Here is an 18,654-nt window from a genome sequence, read left to right on the forward strand (position 1 = left end):
TATACCTAATCAATTTAAAAGTGTCGATAGAACTCTCAATAATATGTACGATAAAAAGGAAAGATCCACTCACCTGGAGTTCACGCTATGATTCTCTAGCGCACACATCGAGGCGTCCTGAATGATTGGTCCCTGCCACGAAGTCCAAAAGTGGACGAAAGACGGTCAATTTTGCCCACAAAGCCGGCGGGTGCCTAAAACTTCCCGGTGTCGATTCGTCTTCTACGGTGGTCCAACGGGGTCAAGGTTGGTTGGCTTTTGCTCCTGGGATGATGGGCTACACAGCCCAAGTGGTGGCATCGGCCATCACTTTGCCAATTTGCCGGAAAATCAAAAAGGGTGCCCGGAGCACCGTGAGAACCGCCAACTTTCGTGGCCTCAAACCGCCACATACTGTGGTTAATCAAGGTGGTTCTTGGGTGGGTATTTTAGAGGGGAATGAGAGCTTCAAGATGGTGGTGGTGGCGTCGAAAAATTCCATCGGAGTTGGCCGGAATCGGCCTTGGAAAATGGGTGGTCACACAGGTCGGGCACGGGAAGCTTTCCCTTTTTTTTTTTTTTTTCCTTCTTTCTTTCTGATTGGCTGCAGGCTTTCCTCCTCTCTTCTAATTGGTTCCTTGTCCCTTTAATTTAATTGGTCCACTAATCCCACAAGGTGGGAATTCAAATATTTAAATAACCAATTTCAAATGTCCATAACTATACTGTTATAATCCGGACTCGCAAACGGCTTTCACCTATGCGTTCACACCAACAAGTACTTGAAGGAAGATTTGTGAAAAACAAGTTCATTTAAGCAACATCAACAACATGCAATTAACAATTAAAAGGCGGAATCATGTTTATATGCACTCAAAAACAAAACTTAACCCATGAACTTCAAAGCCTAGTAGATAGGTGAACCAAGACTCAACTCAAAACAAAGTGAGTTGAGAAATCAATACCTTTGTAGATTCCTCTTTGCATAAGCAAAGGCTAATCACCCAAAGAGAGGGCCTTCATTCCTTGCATCTTAGATCCATGGATTTGGATGGATGAAAAGGTTTCTCCAAGTTCCCAAAATTGAAAACCTCTAAGTCTCCACACCAAGGCATATTCTAGAAGAAATGAGTGACCTTGGAGGAGTTTGATTGCTAGATGATCCCTCCAAGGTGGCCGAAATTTTAGAGAGAAAGGAGAGCTTGTGTTCTCATCCTTTCCCCAAAAACAACCCTTAATGAATTTTGGCTATAAAGTCATACTTATTCCTTAATTCATTTGAGTGGCAAACTTGTAAATAAGTCCAAAACCACTCCTTCTTTAACATGGGATTTATTGGGCTATTTGGGCCTTTGTGAATCATTATTCATTAAGTTGTCACACAACTTAAGTCAATGGACTTGACGTTCGAAGCCCATTGGGCCTTAAGGTCCAAAACTATCCCGAGGTCTTTTAACGAACTTATTCGTTTTATTAATAATCATATTAATTAATCATTGCCATAAATAATTAAACCATTTAATTATTCTTACTCATCTCCGTTGAATCTTCAATCTCTACCTTACATGGTGTACGATCCATTAGGTTCCTTTTAGCGAGGCAGTGGGCGATTCAAACTCTTTCAAATTGATTGTGAATTGAAACTTACTTTCAATTCTCCCGTTAGTGATAATACACTTTTAGGGCTTCCACAAACCATGGTTGACGCCTAGCAGCATGTCATGGTTACCCAAGTTAATCAGAAGAGGTGGATAACCTATTCAGTTTTAGGATTACAAATGCAATACGGTCTTTCTCTAATACAATACTCTTGACCACATTGTTTGGTTTGATAGTTTATTCATGTCTACTATCCAATGTGAGTCTTGTGCTTATATGATTACCTTGAATGTGATTTGGAACACATTCCTAAATCTCATTCATACTTTGGCCAAAGATTCTTAATCATATCATAGAGTATTCTCCCTCAAACAGTTTGAAGGTTAGAGATCCCTTGTTGCGCATTCACTTGCCTCCATGACTAAGTGGCTTAACCCCAACGATGCCGTGGACACCCTCCTGATGGAGTGACTTTGACATAATCAAAGATTAAGGACCTAACCACAAGACAACTGTGATGCCTCAGGTCAAAAGACTAATTTGCATTATCCCAACCATGAGTTCTCATGTGACATGAATATGAGAACTCTTCGTTGATCGTGTTCAGTGAACTCATTCTCTATTGAGCACCTACGTACTTGTTTTGATGTCACACACACCAATGACTCGAGACTAGTCACTCTCCCTGAGAGAAGACATAGCACGTACTGATCTTAACGGACTGTCAATGCCCAATTGACAATCCTATGATCAGGAACGTTTAGGATGTGTCAACGAAAGAATGGTCTCATGAATAACTTCTTTAGATCGCATTCTTCCAATCACATATTCCTTGGACTTATCGTTTAAGCATATAACATTTATATGAGACGGCTCAAACAATAATGTTTGCCCTTAATATTAAACTAGATTAGTTTAACATGTGAAATGTCCATAAAGTATCATCATATGATTGGTTTTAGGGCACATTTCCAACAGTACTATGAGAATATGTTAAAAGAATAAGTCATACGTCTCTCTAGACGATGGTCAACATAAGTCAAAATCTTTATTTCTATGGCATTTTTGTAAATTCACGCTTTTAAAATAAAATAAAAACGTAAAATTTGGAACGGGTTGTCACATTTCATTTGTTTATAATTGCTAGTTTTGTTTACTTATGAAAATATTTGAGCTATTTGATTTTTTATTACTTAAGGAATCGTAAAGTATCACATTTCTAGTATGATACCAAGGCATTTTTGCTGATTTGTTTTTAGGTTATTGCTGGGATATGACAAAGCGACTTGTAAAACTGTAATCCAACATAATTGATTTGCTGATATAAAAGATAATCGATGTCGTTCAAAAAAAAAAAAAAAAAAAAAAAGATAATTGATGGGGTATTGTTAATTTTAATTTGATGTGTAATTTTTGTTTTAGTACAAGGGATATTTTTATACTAATTATTTATTCTTTTTAGTACAAGCAATATCATATACTAATTTATTCTAAGGGGATAAAAGTTTAAACCTGCAACGGCATAAGTTGACAATATAACTTTAACCATCAAGACAGGTCATCACTTACATTACCTATTTTATTTTTTAACATGTAGATTATTTTCTTTTTGGGAAGAGCTTTGTTCTTTTTGATATATATGTATGGAGTGGAAGTGTAAGAGCAACTCTACCGGGAGCTTTTGCTCTGGGGACAGGCCTGCGAACAAGGCCAGAGAGCCCGATTGATTTGGTCCAGCGTGTGGTAGCCCGAGGGACAGGCCCAACCCGAGGGAGAGGCCTGGCATGAGTTGCTAGCCCGAGAGCCCGAAGTGGGTGTGACGTCAGGGCGACGTTAGCCCTTTTTTTTATTTTTTTTCTGTCAGGCGCGTGGCCTTCAAGCGCGCGTGGGCGCGCGTCAGGAGACATAAATTCAGAAATGGGGTCCGCGACCCACTCAGATTTCTTACCGTTGGGGAGGCCACGTGGCTGCCCCATGTCCGTTGGATTTCAACGGCTATATTTTATGGACCGTTGGATTTTCAAAGGTAAAAAAAATATTAAAAACCTCATTTAATTTCAGCAATTGGATCTGAGATCAACGGCCCACGTTATTAGGCTATGTAAATTAAAAAAAAAAAAACAATTTAAAATTCTGAAATGTTACCGTTGTGCCATGTGGCACAATCTGGAGTGTTGGAAATTCAAATTTTTTAATCCAACGGCAGAGATTAATTAGGTGAATAAAAATTTAAAAAAATATAAAAAATTATTATAAATCAGAAAAAAAAATGAAAAAATGAAAAAAAAATTGATTTTACTTTTCTATAAATACCTTCTCATTATCTTCTACCTTACACCACAATTTCATATTTTCTCAACTAGTTTCAACCACATTCCTATCTTTCCTTCAAAGTTTCAATCCAATTTTTTTTTCCATCACCAATAATTGTATTTTCAGATAATGACACGTGGCGCAACGAGTGCGATTAAAAATCTTATCGGAAATCCATCACCAATAATTCTCTTTTCAGATAATGACACGTGGTGCAACGAGTATGATTAAAAATCTTATCGGAAATCCATCACCAATAATTGTATTTTCGGATTTTATGACAAGTAGCGCAACAAGAAAGATTAAAAATCTTATCTGAAATTACAAATAAAATTATTTTGTATTATTTTATAACTTTTCGGATAATGACACGTGGCGCAACGAGAATGATTAAAAATCTTATCCGAAATTACAAATAAAATTATTTTGTATTATTTTATAAATAAAAAAATACTAATATTTTATTGTCTATTGCCAGGGCTATTGAAGTGCAACGGTGGAGATGCAAAAGGCAATTACTGTTCATTAAGGACAATTACTGTTCACCAGTTGGATTGAATAGCGAATAGCCTGGGGGGAAGGCTTCCCACGCTGGAGTTGCTCTAAGTTCCTTATTTACTAAATTGAATTTGAAAAGTAAAATTTTTAGTTTGTGGGAACTGTGCAGAAGAAAAATAGAAGTGGGAATGGTGGACGCCATAGAGAAAATGGAAATGGGGATGGTTCTTAAATTAATAATGTCAAATGAGCAGCCAGTGTAATTTAAATTTTTTGGGCCTATTGCATGTTACTTTTGTTATTTTCATTAAATCTCAAGTTTTTTTTTTATTAAATAAAAGCAGTGAATGATTTTTTATTAAAAAAATTGACCCAAACTCTTTTTATTAAGGGTAAATTACACTTTCATACATCAGATTTGGGATATATTTCAATTCCTTACAACATCTTTAAAACATTTCACTTTCATACCTTAAGTACTATTTTATTTCAAAATAATACCTCCGTTACATTTTTCATCCATTGATCTGTTAAATGCTGACTTGGCTGCACATATATGCCACGTGGCAAATAAAATATTTAATTTTTTTTTAAATCTGAATTTTCTCAAAAAAAAGAAAAAAAAATTGAAAAAAAAGAAGGGTAAATTACACTTTCATACCTCAAATTTGGGATATATTTCAATTCCTTACAACATCTTTAAAACATTTCACTTTCATACCTTAAGTACTATTTTATTTCAAAATAATACATCCGTTACATTTTTCATCCATTGATCTGTTAAATGCTGACTTGGCTGCACATATATGCCACGTGGCAAATAAAATATTTAATTTTTTTTTAAATCTGAATTTTCTCAAAAAAAGAAAAAAAATTGAAAAAAAAGGGGTAAATTACACTTTCATACTTCAGGTTTGGGGTATATTTCAATTCCTTACAACATCTTTAAAACATTTCACTTTCATACCTTAAGTACTATTTTATTTCAAAATAATACCTCCGTTGTATTTTCCATCCATTGATCTGTTAAATGTTGACGTGGCTGCCACATATATGTCACGTGGCTGCTAAATGTCTGCCACATGGAAAATAAAATATATTTTTAATTTTTTTTTTAAAAACCTGAATTTTCTCAAAAAAAAAATAAAAATAAAAAAAATGAAACCAATGCCTTCCCCCCCCCACCCCCCAAAAAAAACCCAAAAAGCGACCCTAACCTAGAACCCACCTAGAACCCAAAAACCTGTAAGAAGAAGAAGAAGAAGAAGAAGAGGGAGAAGAAAAAAAAAAAAAAAAAAAAAAAGCCCCAGTTCGTCCCACCTGAGCCACCCCTTTCTCCCATCCCCCATCACCCCTCCCAAAAACCCCCCATCACCCTCCCAAAAACCCCCCATCACCCACAAAATTTCCACTTGAGATTAGGTGGATCTACCACAAAACCAGTCCAAAAATCATCTCAAACTCAAAGTATTTTTAAAACCCACCCATACTGAAAATCACGAGATCCTGGGGGTCGCGCGACGCCCGTTGGGGGGGAGGGCGGGGGAGGAGGTAGGTCACAAGGAGGAGGTCGCGCGGCGCCAGGGGGAAGGGAGGTGGGTCGTTGGGGGGGGGGGGAAGGTGGGTCGCGGGAGGGGGGAGGGAATTGGGTTTGGGGTTTTTTTTTTTTCCTTCTTCTTCCACCTGCTGCTGTTGCTGCATGTATTTTTTTTTTTTTTTTTTCTTCTTCTTCTTCTTCTTCTTCTCCTTCTTCTTCTTGCTGTTGCAGCAGGTTTTTTGGGTTTTGGGTTAGGGATAGGGATGTGGGTCGCTAGGGGGGAGAGATAGTGGGTTTCAAAAAAAAAAAATTTCAATTTTTTTGCGAAAATTCAGGTTTAAAAAAAAATAAAAAATTTATTTTATTTGCCACATGACATACATTTGGCAGCCACGTCAACATTTAACAAATCAATGGATGGAAAATGTAACGAAGATATTATTTTGAAATAAAATGCTACTTAAGGTATGAAAGTGAAATGTTTTGAAGATGTTGTAAAGAATTGAAATAAACCCCAAACCTGATGTATGAAAGTGTAATTTACCATTTTTTTTTAATTTTTTTCTTTTTTTTTTGAGAAAATTCAGGTTTTTTTTTAAAAAATTGAAAAATATTTTATTTGCCACGTGGCAGACATTTGGCAACCACGTGGCATATATGTGGCAGCCACGTCAGTATTTAACAGATCAATGGATGTAAAATGTAACAGAGCTATTATTTTGAAATAAAATAGGACTTAAGGTATGAAAGCGAAATGTTTTAAATATGTTGTAAAGAATTGAAATAGACCCCAAACCTGAGGTATGAAAGTGTAATTTACCCTTTTATTAAAGCATCCTAATATTTTATTAAAATTTCATTTTAGTGGCTTGATTTAATTTTATTTGAGAGACAAAGACTTGACTTTTGTCGACGTGACTCTAACAGTAAATATACATACATTCGAATATTCCTCAGGACTTTAAAATAATTACACTAAAAAAATTTAGGAATCAGAAATAGTATTTCAATATATTTGTAATTTAATTTAATAATTTCAAAATGATCAAGATATATATAACGCTGACTCGTACACCTTAAAGTGGATGGGAAAGTTTGTCTTCCTGGCCAAGTAAAAATCTACCACTAAATTTTGTCACAGCCAATCGTTCTATCAGATTCAGAATTTGAAATTTATAGGGATCTCAGTACTAAATACAAGTTTTTTTTTATTAGGAACAAAGCACAAAGCGCATGAAAAGAATTAGTTTATTCACTTGGTTGGTTTGTTGTGCACATGTCAACAGATATTGACATATGTCAAAGTAGTCTGATGAGCGATATTAAAATAACTTGTCAAGTGTTGTTGAAGTAATATGTCGAGATATGTCTAGCATGTATTATATCAAATATTTAATAAGCACAAACTAGACTTGTACTAAACATTCGGAGAATCCTCAAAAGAACTTTACATTTATATTTTTCGAATATTGGTGATCTTGAGATCACCTGTCCTTCGATCAGACTCTAAATACAGTGGCTTCTTAAACTAACAAGAATGAATTATATTTTATGATTTGGATTCTTGTTGGTTCCACGAATCTCCAAACTAATCTGCAATGTTATCCTATACGATTATATTCCCATTTAACTGAATAAGATCTTTATCGTTTCTCGGAAAAAAGAAAAGAAAATAAGAAGCTAAGTTTGGGATTCTTGATAAAAAATTAAAAAAAAAAAAAAAAAAAAAAAACAGTACTCAGAAGTACTCATTCATTCGTTTGTGTACTGCTGCAACAGGAAATGGAAACTACTAAAGTAATGATACCTGAGCCACCTAATTCTTAACCCACTCCAGCTACTTTCTAATTTGAGCAAAAGGCAAATGCTTTAAGTTAAATGAAATTTGAGACTTAGTATTATGATTTAATAATTTTTTTTATTAGTAAGTAAGAGATCTTAGATTTGATTATCGCTAGAGGCGAATTTGAACCACATTATTATTAACCCAATTTGAAGCTAAACCCACATCTTTCCGTTAGTGTATATAATATCGTTTGTTAAAAAAAAACTTATTCAAGTGACAAGAGGAGCAAAGAATAAATGTACTGAAATTTCTTTTGTGCAAAAGAAAGGAAAGGGTTCGGAAAGTTTTTGGTTAACTAACGAAACAAAAAAGTGACTTCTTCGTGACATTTACTTGTTTAGAAGCACTTTTATTCATAAGTGCTTTTGTCATAATCACTTTATTAGAAGTACGTTCAATTTTTTAATTTTTTTCTATCAAACGTTGTTCGAAGAGCTTTTAGTTTTTTGGAACTTCCAAAAGTATCATGAGATGCTTTAGGCACAAAAAAAAAAAAAAAAACATTTTAGTCTTTATTTCAAAAGTTAAATATCTCAGGACTTGTTTGATAACTAGTTTGTTTTCTAGTTTTTATTTTTTGTGCCACAAACAAAGAAAATGATTATCAAGTGGGGTTTTAAGGCCAGTTTATGTCAAACCATGATCATCAAATGAGTATATAGAAAAATGTTTTTCTTTGTACAAGTGATTGTTGGGGGAGAGACGATGAATCAAGATGCAATTTGTTAATTACTTGAATTACAAATCTTGTTAGAAAACAATGTATAAAATAGAAGTAGTACTAAACTATCTTAAATATTGGGATGACTAATTAACAAGCTAGGAGTACGAAGATAACTTAAAGATTACTCCAATTATATAAGCCAATATACAACTTTCGTGTCAACAGGGATAACCCTACTTCCACTATTTCTTTAATCAAGGAGCTTAATCTGAAAGCAAACAAGGATAAAAGGTACTGCACTAATCTGACTGCTTTCACAATATTTATAACTGAAAGCAACGCCTCACAAAATTTATAGCACAAATAACTAAGACGATCATGTAATTTCGAGTAACATTGTTGTTACGTGCTGTAATTGTTTCACTAATTTTTTGTGAGAATTACTACGGTATACTCTCTGAAAAATAGAATTTTTATGAACTATCTGTCATCTCATATTTTGACATAATATTTTATAATATTGGTATGATAATTGACATTAAACTGTGACGTGACAGAAAGTTTATATAAAACTCTCATTTTGAGAAAGTCTCCTTACAATTTTTCATTTTTGTTTTGTCCGGGTAAAAATCAAATTGTATTAAAAGAAATCAATTTTCCATAGCCGTAGGATTATTTTCAACGGCCAGGATCAAATATCTGATTCAGGATGATACAGATAGGATCCTACATGATCCAAATTCCTTACTTATTCCTCACTCTAACGTCTTCGAGTAAAAGAAAGAAAAATATCGGCCTCTTTGGTCTTTTACTTGTGTCTCTCACTCCGGTCTCTCTTTCTCTCTCTCCTCCCTCGCCTGTTTCTCAATATCTCTCTTTCAAATCTCAAGTATCATCAGGTATGCTCAAGTATTGCACTTTTAGGGTTTTCTGAATGCTGTATCATACATTGAGAAATCTGCTTGGTTTTCGATTTGGGCCTTCTGCACGGTTCCGAATTTAGATTCTTGAAGTAGAGATTGGGTTTGTTTGCTAACGATCTAGGGTTTTAATTTTGTAATGATTTTGTGACCTTTGACTCTTTCACTCGGATGCTCTCTTCATATCTTCTGTTGAAAACTATGATTTTAGGGTTTCAGGCCTGTGACTTTTTATATTTGATTTTTTTTTTTGGTACTTCAGTTGATTTTTGTAATGGGTTTTTCTTGTCATTGTATTTCTAATGGAACTGTGCTTATTTTTAGCTTAAAATTTTTATTCTACTTTTGAATTTGGGCTATGAGTGTCTAGGGTTTACTTTTGGTGTTTCTTAGCCAATTAAGGAATTTAGATTAGTTGAATTCAGTTCCTTACGATATGTTTGGACTAGAGGAGAGTGAGACTGACCCATGCATGAGGGATATTGTTGGAAATGGAAGCGAAAGGGATGAAGTGGGGTGTTGTATGGCTCAGATTTTGTTATTTTATAGACCCTTTAAAATGTGGAACTAAAACTAATCTGGTCATGTAATATGTTTGCTTCATTAGTCATGATCTTATTGCCGGGTACTATTTCAGGTAGCTTTCATCCATACCAGGACTAGGTGTTTCATTTCTACTCGATCTTTACAATGGTAAGCCATTTGGACCCCCTCTTCGCAGATCTAAAACCCTAATCTTTTAATAATTGTCTCTGCTGATCCTGAATTGTTATGTGTTGTGTGGAATTGTTGAATTTCAGGAAGGAGGAGGTGATTTGGATTACCAAATTGAGAAGTTGCTGAATGTAGAGAAGCAGATGAGGCTTGCTGGTGATGTAGCAGGAACCAAGAAGGCCGCCATTGACATTCTTGATCTCTGCTTTAAAGCGGGTGCATGGAAGACTCTCAATGATCAGATTGTTGTATTGTCCAAACGTCGTGGTCAGCTCAAGCAGGTAACCTATTCTTTGACATCTTTGTTGTGTGATTGTGTATATTTAAGTTTACAAATGAAACCATCCATTTAAAATGTTGAGTCTTTGTTAAAATAGTACTAGTAAAGTGCCCAATTAGTTATTGCCGTCCTTTAATTTTTTGTGCTACTGAGCATTTTTCAAGAGAAACAGAGCTTTGATCATGTATGCACGTGTACTTAACTATCTTTGTCTTATGATTCCTTATACGTATATTATTTATGGTCAATATTACAGATTAAGAGTTACCGGTATCTCTTTTCCTTTCAGGGCAGCAAATTACTGCTGTGGTTGGGATATCGGCATATCCTATATTAGTTGCTTTCCGTGATAATGTGTTTTCCAAGTTGCAGTTGATTGCATTCCGAGAAGTAATTTTCTTTAATTGTTATTGCTCATTGGGCTGTTTGATGGGCAGGCTGTAACTGCAATGGTCCAACAAGCGATGCAATACATTGATCAGACACCGGATATTGAAACTCGTGTAGAGCTTATTAAAACACTGAATAATGTTTCTGCTGGGAAGGTAAACTTATTGTAAAAATCTTTAATTGCCTCCATTCAGATTATGTGATTTCAACTTAAATGATTTTTTGTTTAAAGTACTCATGAGCACTGTTATTCATTAGATATATGTTGAAATTGAGAGAGCTCGGTTAATCAAGAGACTTGCAAAGATTAAGGAAGAGCAAGGGCTTATTGCTGAAGCTGCTGATTTGATGCAAGAAATTGCGGTCAGTATGGAATATTATCTTCCCTTGCCCCACTCCCTCCTCTTGAAAAAAAAGAAAGGAGAATGCATTTTATTGCACTCATTTTTAATTGTTAATCTTTGCAGGTGGAAACTTTTGGTGCCATGGCAAAAACTGAGAAGATTGCTTTCATTCTTGAACAAGTTGGGTCTTATTCTTTTGAAAATACACTTTATATTCACTATTCATTCATTAAATTCACAACGTCTTTATGTATTAGGTCTGTTCTCATTATGAGCCACGCTGCGTAATTAATTTTGCAGGTTCGGTTGTGCTTAGATCGTCAGGATTATGTTCGTGCTCAAATACTCTCAAGGAAGATTAGTCCCAGAGTTTTTGATGTTGATGCTTCAAAAGAAAAGAAAAAACCTAAAGAAGGTGACAATGTTGTTGAAGAAGCTCCTGCTGATATACCATCGCTGTTGGAGTTGAAGCGGATCTACTATGAATTAATGATACGGTATTGAGTGTTTTTATCCCTGTTCTATGTATTTGATTCACTGTTTTGCCACTTTGGAATTGTTATGAGATTCCTTTTCAGTGTTTTAAAGTGAAAATAGGGATGGGTTGCATTCCCAAAGAAAGTTAGATCTTCCATTCCCGTTCCCTGATTTTGGCTCTATATATAAATTTATTGACGAATTTACCCTTATAGGTAAACTTTGTATTGGTGCTCTAGTGTAAGCAGTTCCAACCTACTATTTTCAAACAGTAGGATGGGAATGTTGGATTGCAAAGAATAAGCATGGAGTGTAGAATCTGATTTTGCCAAACACTAGCTCGGTTCATTTTCTGACATGGTTCCATTCTAATTTTGTTTTCTGGCATGGCTCCATTCAAACCACAACTGTTAAAGAACAAAATATCTGAGGTGGTGAATAACATTTTAACTTTACTTCTTTTAGTTTTTTTTCTGTATAAGATTATGTTTAAATCCATGAGTCCGTGTTTCTCATTTGGAGTTGTAGATGCTAGAAGGTGAATGGCTTCCAGATAATTGTGCGAATTGTTTGGCTGTCTAAATAATTAAATTGCTGATGCTCTCTTACTGATTATGTAGGTATTATTTTCACACCAATGATTACCTTGAGATTTGCCGTTGCTACAAGGCGATATACGATATTCCTTCTGTTAAGGAGAATCCAGCCCAGTGGATACCGGTAAAGCTCTCTCACACACATAACACACACACACACACATATTTTAGGAATATAATTGAGCTTCTCTGATACTTGTGTTCTAGGTCTTGAGGAAAATCTGTTGGTACTTGGTTCTGGCTCCATACGATTCAATGCAGTCAAGCCTTCTCAATTCCATATTGGAGGATAAGAATCTTTCTGAACTTCCATATTTTAGGTATTATTCAACAATAGCATCTATTGCACATCTCCCTTTGCGTGCTCACATATAATATATGCTCTTCATTGACTTATGATGCCTGCCTTTGTTATTATGCTGTATAGGTTGCTGTTGAAACAGGTGGTAACTATGGAGGTCATACAATGGACCACTCTTTGGAATACATACAAGGATGAGTTTGAGAGTGAGAAGAATATGCTTGGAGGCTCTTTGGGTGACAAAGCAGCTGAAGATCTGAGACAGAGGATTATTGAACATGTAGAGTTTTGTTAAGCATCGCCATCTTCTCTTTATTTAACTGTTCAGTTAGTAATTTGTTTCTGACATGTGATACTGTTTTTTCAGAACATACTTGTTGTTTCAAAGAACTACTCAAGAATTACCTTGAAAAGACTTGCAGAGCTGCTGTGTCTGAGTATCCAGGTTTGCAAATGCTGATTTGCATTTAATATTGAAATCTTAGTTACAGTGAATTATTTTGTCTAGATTAGTTGCAACATGCTTAGATATAAGGGGAATGCTAATAACCTTTGCGCTAACCTTTGCATTTGGACACTCTCACTATCAAATGCCATTTGTCATTTTGTACACGAAAAAAGAAACAGAACTTTTTAATGCTTTTGGCTAGGGATTAAAAATGAAAAGAAAAAGATTTCAAAGGCATTAAATGTCTTTTTATTTGTGTAAAAAAATGACGCATGGCATTTGATAAAGCTAGAAGGTCCAAATGAAAAGGTTAGTGCAATGGGCGTTGATCATTTCTGTAAATTATAATCGGTTGCAATTAAATTAACATTCCAATTTCCGAAGCAACCCCACCCGAAGCCTGATTTACACATAAGTTGTTGTAATGAAGTATGACACATTAGTTTTATAATTTATTCACATAATTTAGAATGGTAAATCTCACGGCTCTTGTGCTGTCCGTCCTTCCACTCAATTGTCCGTTTTCTGTCTGCACTCTTTTTTCTTTTCTTTTCAAAGTGTCTTATTTTTGTGATCTATAAATCCATAGGTAATTGCGATTCATTGTGAGAATCTATGGGTTGATAAATGGTTTCTCTTTTGTTTTATTTATATAGACATAAAAAAAAGCTTTGGAATGAGAATTAGTAGACGCTATGTGTAAACGTATCATTATAATGTAACGTATTTATATATGATAACAGTCCGATCTGTATAATGTGACGGTTTTGGGATGCCATAGCTGGACTTATTTGGACTCTGCGATTTTTCGTTTTCAATTCTATTTTTATCTATAGCTTTGCCCCCTTCCTATACAGGAAGCTGAGAAGCATCTGTCAGATATGGTTGTGTCCAAGGCACTAGTGGCCAAGATTGACAGGCCAGTAGGAATAGTCTGTTTCCAAACTGCAAAGGATAGCAACAATGTTCTGAATTCGTGGGCTATGAACTTGGAGAAACTGCTTGATCTTGTTGAGAAGAGCTGCCACCAAATACACAAAGAAACCATGGTACACAAGGCTTCTCTGAAGGTTTGAGAAGATTCAGTATCACAAAATTTCAGGTAGAATTCTTCCGCGTGTGGCTTGCTTTAAATTGGTTTTAAAACTAAAATGTAAATATAAAACGATGCCCTTAAACCATTCTTGCAGGTAGGCCCTAATTTTGTTTCGTGGACTAAAGCAACTTTCAGATTCAAGCATTTGGAGTAAATCTTCGTCTGATAGGGGGCAGATCAGGCATGCGTACCAAGTTGTTTTTTATTAGCGTTATGCGTCTTTAAACTAGAAGATTGTTGTAAACTACCAGCACATACTTTGCTAGTAGGTAATGAAAGCAAAACCTTGGATGGTATTCGTTTTTTGCTCTGGGAAGAAAACGAGTGTTTCACTTCACTTGTCTATGTTCTTTGGCCTTGTTAAGATTCTTTATTTGCTACATGGTTGCCACAGAATATCTCCATTAGATTTGTGCTTTCAGAGTGTTTTGGTTATGTTTAGAACATGATTGTTTGATAGCGATAATTAGCAGAACTGACAGGGTTTGTTACTGTTACCATTGTCGTCATATACACCATCATTGGAGCTGCAGTAAGTTGTTATTTATGGTCAATATTCTAAAACCGGTTTGTTTACAATGAATTCTCAATTTGTTTTGGATAATACAGATCTATATAACGCCCTCAGTACTCTAGCTGCAGCCATGACAACCGCAAACGGAACATAATTTGCTTTATCGGTCTCTAAAACCTCCCGAGAAAAGGTATCTACTTTTTCGACAGAACGAAAACTACTCAAACCAGACATTACTCATTCCATCGAATGCAGAATGATCAACCGGTGACAAAGACTACCATGACGCCCACTTTCCTTGCCCCAAACACTCCAACACGAAATCCAAAACAGTAACAAAATGAATATTCACAGAAGAAGATGGAGCATATCCAATTCGGGCAAGAATGTCCCGAATCATTCCGCCAAATGACCCGAGTACCTGGTAGTCGGTCCGTCGATAGCCTACAGGGCAGCCCCAAGCAAGCTTTTTTGAAACTTCCGGGGGTTACCATCCGAAAAGTACATCAGATACAATTTTAACGCAAAAAATTACGTTCCAAGATCTTGATTTCTGAAAAATGAGGGGGAATTTCAAGAATTTGAAGTACTCCTGTGGACAAACTTTTCCTATATAGCCTCATTAGCATGAAAGAGGAAGTCAAAGTTATATTATAACAAGCGCATTTGAAATGCAGTTCACTAAAAGAAAACAAAAAAAAAAAGCAAAAAAAAAAAATTTAATTAAAAAATGTATTTGTTGCAGACATAATTTACTAAATAATTATGAAGACCATAGGCGTGTTATTTCACCTCATTGTGCCTTTATTTATAGTAGTAGGGAAGGTAAATTCCTTACCCCAATAGGATTACAACTCTAATAGAATAATATCTTGTCTAAGAGATATGGTAAAATCCCATAAGGATATCCCATATATGATAGGATTTACAAGATCACATCATAATCTAATAGGACTGTAACACTCCCCTTGATTATGTAAATACTCAAACAAATGGCGCATCAGGTATTCAACGATGAAGTAGATCAGTTGATGAAGTCATCGGCACAATGAACGAATGCGAGTTTTAGATCAACGAAAGAATGCATAAAAGATAAAACTCACAAACCTCGCTATGGTAAAACCCAAGGTGGGATAAAAACCTATAGACTACGGAAAAAAGTGAGAAGTTGCATTAAGTATAGCCCATGATGGGTGACTCATCAAAACCTAGTTAGGTAGCAAAAACCCAGTGGAAAAAATGCTCCTAATCGTAGGGAAAAATAGTACATTAAGATCAAGTGAGTATACTTCTGGATACTCCCCCTGAGTTTGACAAAACTTCCAAATGAGAACTACAAGCATTGCATATGAATAGTTAGACATACCAATTCCTCGGACAAGCTTCTAGAAGGTTAACTTCGGCAATGACGTCGTGTAGAGGTTGGCAAGGTTGTCTTGGATCGGCTTGCATGACTTTAATCTCTTGATGCTTTGCTAATGTAGATGTAGACGCAATATGTCTTAGCGTTGACTTCGTTAATGTATCGTGTCTTGGTTGGGTGGATACATGCGACATAGTCTTCATGGATCGTCCTTGGGACTCAACGATTGATGAAAACAACAAGTACTTCGAATATGCTCAACAAGAGCCCTCAATTATGTCTCACATGTGTCCTAGAAGGTTAACTTCGGCAATGACATTGCGTAGAGGTTGGCAAGGTTGTCTTGGATCGGCTTGCATGACTTTAATCTCCTGATGCTTTGCTGATGTAGATGTAGACGCAATATGTCTTAGCATTGACTTCATTAATGTATCGTGTCTTGGTTAGGTGGGTACATGAGACATAGTCTTCATGGATTGTCGTTGGGACTCAATGATTGATGAAAACATCAAGTACTTCGAATATGCTCAACAAGAGCTCTCAACTATGTCTCACATGTGGCGAAGTGAGGGTAAGTCTTGGATCGATTCGAAGATTTTGCAACCAAGGTCATATCGTGGACCTCCAAGATATTACGATCTCCCTAATGGTAAAGAAAACCATTTTAGGGATGTGCCTTGTACAAGTTTGATAAGTAACCTTTATCAACATAACAAATAAGGCAAGCACCATTCTGATGATTAAGGGGGTCAGATCTTTTTAGGATGCATTGGGATTAGCCCAAATCGGTAGTACCTTTAAGGTAGCGGAAAAACGTCTTTAATACCAATTCAGTGGCTATGTGTAGATGTGGTGCTGAATCTTTACCAATAGATCAACAACGAATGAGATGTCCTATCTAACGCAATGAGCTAAGTACAACAAAGCGCAAAGTCGAACTCAGATATAGAACTTCATATTCCATAACCTCTTCAAGGGTCCCATTTGCATATAGCCTATGGAAGATCATAGGTATACTCAAAGGTATCAGCATCGGGGTATAGCTTGGTTGGTAGACCAAAGTACTGTCAGAATAATGCTTCAACTTTAGGTCAAGGTTTAAATGAGTTTTCCTAATATCCCTCATATCAAATTTCGTCTTTAGGTGCGAGGCAGTTTTCTCAGGCTCTTTCAGAGTCTTAGTGATATTATAAACTGTAACTTTAGCAATTCAGAATAAGACTTCATAGTTTAACACGCAAGGGCATAGTTCATGTCCCTAACTGGTCAAATAATCACTTAGACGGGTATACCAGATACGCCAGATTGCTTCAATCCATAAGGCCATCTCCAACCGAGGGTTAACCAGAGAGGTCGTTTTAGCCCTCTGGCCGTCCAAGATATTAATAGTTTAATGAACTGTACAGGGCCATATTTGCCTCCGTCTCCAACTGAGGGCCAAAAGGCCATAGGGCTCGTTTTAGCCCTGTCACAAAAAACCGTCTCCAACCAAGGGCCAAGGGGCCAAACTTAATTTATTATTTAAATTTAAAAACTACAACAACTTAAATTCAAATCCAACAACTTATATATAAAAACTACAACTTAAATTTAAAAACAACGAATTAAATTTAAAAACTACAAATTAAATTTAAAAACTACAAATTAAATTTAAAAAATAAAAATAAAATTTAAAAACAATATGAAACAAATTTTGTGAAATAGAAGTTATAGGAAAAAGTAAATAGAATTTAAAATAAAATGAAACAATTTTTGTGAAATAGAAGTTATAGGAAAAAAACGGAATTTCAAAAAAAATATGAAACAAATTTTGTAAAATAAAAGTTATAGGAAAAAAATAGAATTTAAAAAAAAATGAAAAATAGAAGTTATAGGAAAAAATTTGTAAATAAAAAAAAAACTGTAAAGAAAAAAAAAATTCAAATGCAATGGCTAGCTGACGTCAGCTAGTCATTGCATTTGAATTTTAGCTTAAGCATTCATGTCGGTTATAACCGATAGGATTAATAATTTTTATGGTAGCTGCATACAGCCAGCTCTCCAGCCCTTTGGCCCTTTTAGATTTCGCGGGGCCCTTTCAGATTCCACAAGCCTTCTGGCCTAGCCCTTGGTTGGAGATGGTTTTCGAGTTATTTTCGGCCCTCTGGCCTTCTGGACCATTCGGTTAGAGATGGCCTATGTGAACGCCTCAAACGAGTTAAGAGGGTGTTTCGTGGTTTGGAACTATTTGAATCAATCTATGTAATTCTTCAAAAAGTTACATGTAAATCTCCGTATCAATATCCTCATGGAGAAATACTAACCACATTTCAAAATGTTGCAATCAATCATAGGGTGTTTGAGAAAAGCCTTGCGCCGTAAGGCATGCAGTACTTTGCACTATTTCATTCATCTTATTACGCTTCTTTTCCCACTTGTAACACAATAGGGTTACCTTGGGCAGTGTAGGAACTACATGTCCAAACACACTTTGTAAGGAATTTAACTTGAATTGTAATTTCGATTGTCCAATCAATTCTACGTTGTCACTAATCAAAGGATCACACGTTCAATATCGTCGCTTTCATTTATGTCGGTAGCTACCATATAAGTGAAAATATCATCAATGATAATCTCATTTCAATTCCATTATCTAGGGCTGGGTTCGGTTTGAAACGGTTTGATTTTTTACCAAAACCGAAATCGAACCGAAATTTCGGTTCGGTTTTTTTTTTAATTTTTTTTTTTTTATGTCCTTCTTCAATAGAAAAAAAAAATCCTAATAAAACAAAGCTT

General features: G+C 35.5%; 1 protein-coding gene across 2 annotated transcripts; it reads left to right on the forward strand.

Annotated features, from left to right (window-relative positions):
* Positions 1-9,218: 9,218 nt before the first annotated feature.
* Positions 9,219-14,423, forward strand: LOC137735589 (26S proteasome non-ATPase regulatory subunit 12 homolog A-like). Of its 2 annotated transcripts, none has more exons than XM_068475021.1 (13): positions 9,219-9,335; positions 9,994-10,049; positions 10,157-10,351; positions 10,788-10,895; positions 10,999-11,103; positions 11,208-11,264; positions 11,385-11,581; positions 12,182-12,281; positions 12,365-12,477; positions 12,585-12,738; positions 12,826-12,903; positions 13,764-14,008; positions 14,101-14,423. In XM_068475021.1, the coding sequence occupies exons 2-12, from the start codon at positions 10,047-10,049 to the stop codon at positions 13,980-13,982; spliced, it is 1,329 nt and encodes a 442-aa protein (XP_068331122.1). In that variant the 5' UTR covers positions 9,219-9,335; positions 9,994-10,046; the 3' UTR covers positions 13,983-14,008; positions 14,101-14,423. The 2 variants fall into 2 exon arrangements, with proteins under 2 accessions (XP_068331122.1, XP_068331121.1); XM_068475020.1 differs by having other exon boundaries at positions 9,220-9,335; positions 14,097-14,423.
* Positions 14,424-18,654: the final 4,231 nt, after the last annotated feature.

Source organism: Pyrus communis, chromosome 5 (genome assembly GCF_963583255.1).
Source record: "Pyrus communis chromosome 5, drPyrComm1.1, whole genome shotgun sequence".
NCBI lineage: Eukaryota > Viridiplantae > Streptophyta > Magnoliopsida > Rosales > Rosaceae > Pyrus > Pyrus communis.

Bases quoted from the DNA above. Each gene is read 5' to 3' on its own strand.
- LOC137735589 (XM_068475021.1), top strand. The intron at 10,896-10,998 runs GTAAACTTATTG...GTTATTCATTAG, and splicing joins ATAATGTTTCTGCTGGGAAG to ATATATGTTGAAATTGAGAG. The intron at 12,739-12,825 runs GTAGAGTTTTGT...CTGTTTTTTCAG, and splicing joins GACAGAGGATTATTGAACAT to AACATACTTGTTGTTTCAAA.